The sequence below is a fragment of the Sinocyclocheilus anshuiensis genome, unplaced genomic scaffold (genome assembly GCF_001515605.1).
Source record: "Sinocyclocheilus anshuiensis isolate Anshui unplaced genomic scaffold, SAMN03320099.WGS_v1.1 scaffold1764, whole genome shotgun sequence".
Lineage (NCBI taxonomy): Eukaryota > Metazoa > Chordata > Actinopteri > Cypriniformes > Cyprinidae > Sinocyclocheilus > Sinocyclocheilus anshuiensis.
The window spans coordinates 129,154-135,253 of NW_015557159.1; the positions used below are offsets into that span (position 1 = coordinate 129,154).

At 35.5% G+C, this 6,100-nt stretch overlaps 1 protein-coding gene across 1 annotated transcript in view; it reads left to right on the forward strand.

Moving 5' to 3' along the window:
- LOC107678264 (ATP-binding cassette sub-family A member 3-like) overlaps window positions 1-6,100 on the forward strand; it is a 62,649-nt gene that overhangs the window by 38,319 nt on the left and 18,230 nt on the right. Inside the window, exons 10-13 of the mRNA XM_016473472.1 lie at window positions 1,438-1,592; window positions 3,937-4,092; window positions 4,325-4,535; window positions 5,185-5,335. Of these exons, the coding sequence (XP_016328958.1) occupies window positions 1,438-1,592; window positions 3,937-4,092; window positions 4,325-4,535; window positions 5,185-5,335 (673 nt within the window). The remainder of the gene's footprint in view (window positions 1-1,437; window positions 1,593-3,936; window positions 4,093-4,324; window positions 4,536-5,184; window positions 5,336-6,100) is intronic.

Genomic DNA, 6,100 nt, shown 5'->3' on the forward strand with positions numbered 1-6,100 from the left:
TTTGCGCTCAAGACTACGAGTTTCTTTCTTGAGAGAATGGGTATTACTGTTGTACCATGGCACAGTATGATATTACTGCGATATTACTGTTACTTATGATTAGCTTGTAGCAAGTTTGAAAGCAAGTTAGCTTCACAACACTGTATACTGATTATAAATTATATTTTTAAACTGATTATAAGTTATATAGTAATATTTAAAAAAAAATATTGTCCCCTTAAATACCTTCACAGTTTAGCTATTTTTTTGTTAGCAGCTTGTATAGCTACAAGCTAGTCTGGCTTTTAATTTATGATTAGCTTGTAGCTAGTTTGATAGTAGCTTCACAACTCTATATATAAACTAGGGCTGCACGATAAATCGCATGCGATATTTAACGCGCATCTTGTCAGTAAAGCCATTCTGTAATACCGGCTTTACTGACAAGATGCGCGTTAAATATCGCATGCGATTTATCGTGCAGCCCTAATATAAACTGAACATAGTTATACAGTATTTTTAAAACATATTGCCCCCTTAAAAAGCTCAGTTTAGCTAATTTTATCAACTTTTATAGCTACAAGTTAGTATAGCTTTTAATTTACCTTGAAAGTAAGATTAGCTTGTAGCTAGTTTGAAAGTAGCTTCACAACACTGCATATAAACTGATTATAAGTAAAAAAAGATATGGTCTCCTTAAATACCTTCGCCGTTTAGCTACTCTTTGTTAGCAGCTTGTAGTATGGCTACAAGCAAGTGTAGCTTTCATTTAGCTTAGCCTGACCGTCTCATTCATATTTGTGACCCTGGACACAAAACCAGTCATAAGGGTAAATTTTTTGAAATTGAGATTTACACATCATCTGAAAGCTGAATAAATAAGCTTTCCATTGATGTATGGTTTGTGAGGATAGGACAATATTTGGCCGAGATACAACTATTTGAAGAAATCTAAATATTGAGAAAATCGCCTTTAAAGTTGTCCAAATAAAGTCCTTAGCTATACATATTACTAATGAAATACATTTTTGATATATTTACGGTAGGAAATTTACAAAATATCTTCATGGAACATGATCTTTACTTAATATCCTAATGATTTTTGGCATAAAAGAAAAATCGATAATTTTGACCCATACAATGTATTTTTGGCTATTGCTTCAAATATACCCCAGCGACTTAAGACTGGTTTTGTGATCCAGGGTCACATTTAAGTCAGTTAGCAAATGTTCTTATCCAGAACGACTTACAGAAGTCTTTAGATCTGCATATTCAGCTAAATACAACCCTCTGATCGCACACAGTCTTTCCTCTTAAGTCAAGCTAAATGTTATCTCTCATCGCTAGCAGCTACACCATTGATTCAGCTGTAACGGTTGTAAACAGTGCTTACGGAGGTCAGGCAGAGTTGATCGCTGCTTTCCACCATTCAAACTCTCTTTGTTTCTTCATTCTCAGGCCTTTTCCCGCCCAGCAGTGGTCGTGCGTACATTAATGGTTACGACATATGTCAGGATATGGCTCTGATCCGCCGCAGCCTGGGCCTGTGTCCGCAGCATGACGTGCTCTTCGACAACCTCAACGTCCGAGAGCACCTGCTCTTCTACACACAGGTAGACGCAGATCGAGGAAGTCTATAAAATACCCAGCTCTGTGATTGTAAATGGTATCCGTTTTTTTCTGATTAAATGTCCTACATGTGCTTTTTTTGAAAATGTATTGTAATTGTAATAGAGCACAACAGTCCCCGCCCACATTATTCACGACTGTGGTTCTGAAAGTATTTTTCCATGCATTTTTTACCATAGTAATTTCTTAAAAAAAAAAAAAAAAAAAAACCTTCATTAACACTAAAGAGTTAAAAGTCGTCAACCAAACCAACCAGCTACCAGTGTTATTTTAGTATCACTGAGATACTTTTACACTATTATACTATTTTTTCTGTCTATACGTCTACTTCGTTTATATAAATTTTTATTTCAGTTTTAGTTTGTTATTTTAGTACATTAAGTTAAGCTAAATGAAAATGAGAAATGTTGATTTGGCAACTCGTGAAAGAAAATAAATGTAAGTTTTTTTTAATATAATTTTATTTGATTTCAAATAAAGTTTTTTATGGTTTTGTTAAAGTTTAATTTTTGTAAACTTTCTTGTGTTTTGTTATTTTTATTAGTTTTTTCTATGTATGTCTATATGGTTTTTATTCATGTCAGTTTTAATTTGTTAAGTTATTTTAGTATGTCAAGTTAAACTAAAATAAGAAATGCTGCCTTGTAAAGTAGTTGAAAAAATAAGTTTACATATTTTTTTTTTAATATAGACAATTTATTTTATTTCAGTCAAAGTTTATTGTATTTGAAGTAACAAAAGATTTTTTTAATGGTTTAGTTTAAGTTAACTATGGGCTATGAGGTAAAGCAAAATGTTACAAACTTTGATTTGAAGCAAAAAGCTATTTGAAAATTAGGCAAAAAGACAAAAGTACTTAGCGGCTTTAATGAGGGAAAGAACTACAATCCCATGAAGCACTGCAAATGACATAGTCAAATCTAATATATATATATATATATATATTGTTAGATCATGCTTCCACGTCAGAAATATCAGATCCAGCCCTGGACTCCAGATCCTGTCAGAAAAGATCTGTTTGTCTGGTAACAGAACAACTAGTCAGCAAAATTATCTAATACCCAAAACCTGTTAACGGCAAGTCCTGTCTGGTCCCCAAAACCCTATTAACAGTCAAACACATTATCCTGAATGTGTGGAAACAACGTGGATGTACTGAAAAGTGTCTGTGCATAAATACAATGTATGATCTGTGCGTCAAGAGCGCACATACACGGTTTGTTTGTGCATCAATATATCAGACTCACGCGTGCTTTTACTGTACGACTCCTGTCACTGAAATCGTCTTTACCTTGATTGCAATCCTCATCCATCAAAATCTTTATCCAGCTGAGCAATGTAGTTTGCTTATCATGCGGTGTGATGTTTAAACATTCTGTTCAGTCTGCATTTCACACAGCGCGACGTGTGAGTGAGCTCTCACACTCTTCAGAAACAATCACAGAATATGACAGAGCTCGGCAGAGTTTTAAAGTGACACACACTGGAATGAATAACTCACTGAAAATGCTGCCGGAGTCTCTATTCTCTCTGCCATCTAGGGCTGCCCTCGACTAAAGATTTGTCTGGTCGACTAGTACTCGTTCATTTTAAGCATTAGTCGACTAATCGCATGTTTATTAATAAACCATTTAAATTATGCTAATGAGCCTTTAATTGCCTACATAGCCTAATAAGCGCTCAAGCGCACACATAAAGCTTGCCATAGCGCACCGGCAGAAGTAATGATTATGAATGTGACAGGGAAAAAAGTCAGATTAAACTGCATTAACATTTTAATAATCTATTGATAAACTTGTGATTTCGGTTTAAGAGATTAATTCGGCGACACTGACTCGTCATCTCCACAGTAGTGGATGTGCCTGCATGCAAGTTTCATACGATTACATAATCTGAGAATATTATTTTTTTTCACATTTGATTTGTTTAATTTGAAAGTAGACATTTCACTCTCTATAGATATATTTTTCATGTCTGTAAGGCAAGTATACACTGAGTTTTTTGGTGTGATTTGCTTGTTGCGGTTCTCTAATTGGTGGAGATTTCTCTGCAGAATCATGGGTAATGTCGTTTATCACCAGGAATTTCAATGTTAAACACGATTTGAAAAAAAAGGTGAAATGTGGCCCAATGGCTTCAACAACAGCATATACCTTCGATGAGCAGCCTCGCAGCTCACAGAATGTCTGTCTTTAAAGGTTTACAAGTTATCGTTAGAAATCTGTTGCCCTGTGGAGAAAATTAATGGCATTTTTGCTTATGAAACCGACTGTTGCACTGTATTCAGCTTTGGAATGGATCTTTACAAATCTTGTTTCTTCTCTTCAGCTGAAGGGTTATCCTTGCGAAAAGATCCCTGATGAGGTGGACCGCATCCTTCGGATCCTGAATTTGGAGGATAAGCACCATGCACGATCCAAAACCCTCTCTGGTGGGATGAAAAGAAAGCTTTCCATCGGCATTGCTTTAATTGGAAACTCAAAGGTCAGGCAACACTTTGTATTTCACGGTACAGCGTACCGTATGTTTAGCAGATGTTTTTATGTTGAATTCTATTTTCATTTTGGTCCAGGTTAGTTTGTGCTAGTTAGCATGGCTATACTGGTTGTATCAGTGAGATAAAGAATTGTAAACTGGTTTTCCATAAAGGTTTCCCATTAGCGTTAGCCACTCTAGTGCTAACACAGCCCATGTGGCTTTGTTTATTTCCCTGTAGGTGGTGATGTTGGATGAGCCCACCTCAGGAATGGACCCCTCAGCCCGCCGGGCCATCTGGGACCTGCTGCAGGGCGAGAAGCGCGGCCGCACCATCCTGCTGACCACGCACTTCATGGACGAGGCCGACCTGCTGGGAGATCGGATCGCCATCATGGCTAGCGGAGAGCTACAATGCTGCGGCTCGCCGCTCTTCCTCAAGAATAAATACGGTGAGACCGCCTCAAGATCATGAGAGGAGCAGAAAGATTATATTTTAAAGTGAATGATGTGGATGAGCGCAAGTTTTAGCCGACTTGTTTCATATTATTTATTCATGTTTTGAATTGTTTTTATTTTTATATTAGAACTGTAATATTTTATATTCAAATTTTATATATTTTTTGTACTTTTGTTAATTGATTTTGTCATTTTTATTAGTTTTTTTTATGTTTCTCTGTAGCTTAAATGTATTTTTATTTCCATTTTATTATTAGTAATTTCAGCACCTCAACTTATTTCAGTTGCCAAGGCAATATTTCTATTATTTTATTTGTTTATTTTTTACTTTAAGCTTTAGTTTTTCATCTCAGTATTTATTGATTATATTTATTATTAATTTAGTTTATTTCTGATATATTTCATTTAACATAATTCAGTTTTATATACATACATTTTATGCACACACACACACACACACACACATGCATATACATAAAATGTATATTATATTATATATAAATTTTGTCTTCTATTATATTATAATTTTTTTTTTTTTTTTTTGCAGAAAGTAGTAAAGAGTGCTAAAAGTAGTGTTTTGCTCCAGTAAGGACATATCTCACTAAAAAAATATTTATCTAATTTAATCTTGTATTTCTACAGGTGCTGGTTACCACATGGTTATAGTAAAAGATGCGTTTTGTAATGTGTCAGAGATCACCCGTCTAGTGCACATGTATGTTCCCGATGCCACTCTAGAGAGCAGTGCAGGCGCTGAACTCTCGTACATACTGCCCAAAGAGAGCACCAGCCGGTAAGACAACACTAACTATACATGTCTACTGAATACTGCATAGTATTTTTAAAATAGTGAAACCATATGAGTTATGCGATGCATTTCAGACAGTTGTAAGCAACATTATCACTTTACCTGATTATGTTGCATGTTTAATGAGTGGCATATTGTTATTATTTCAGACATAAAGAGACATTTTCCATTTTTAATCCAGTTTTGTGTCTGATTGAATAATGAGTCAAATCAGGTACACTGCATTGTGGGATATGATATATTTCAAGCAATGTACTCTGGTTGCATGCAACACATTTTGGCAAAAGTAGTTATTCAGTGCCTGTAGGTGTTTGTATACTGTGAACAGTGCCGCCCGCATACTACAAAAACATCTGATTTGAAGAGGTTACATATTAGACGTGGTTAACAGGAATGCAAACATCAAGGTATCATCGTCATTGCCTTTAATCAATATCCTTGATTGAACAAACTCTTACAAGAGACAATGAATTAGGAAAAAATGGTTTGATGTATCCAGAGTAATGAAACGCATGAGACTTTAGTCTTGGTTCTTGTTAGCTGGCGTAGCAACAGATGGACTAAATTTACCCATTGATCTGTTTTTTAGTGAAGGTCTCGAAACAACAGTCTGCTCTGTTCATCAGACACGTGTGTTTCTCATCTCCAACTCTCTAAACCAGTGTTTCCCAACCGGGGTGCCGTCGGTCGAGAGCAGGGGTGCCGTGTAAAAAAATCATTTTTTTATATTTTTAAATTGCTAAAATGTTA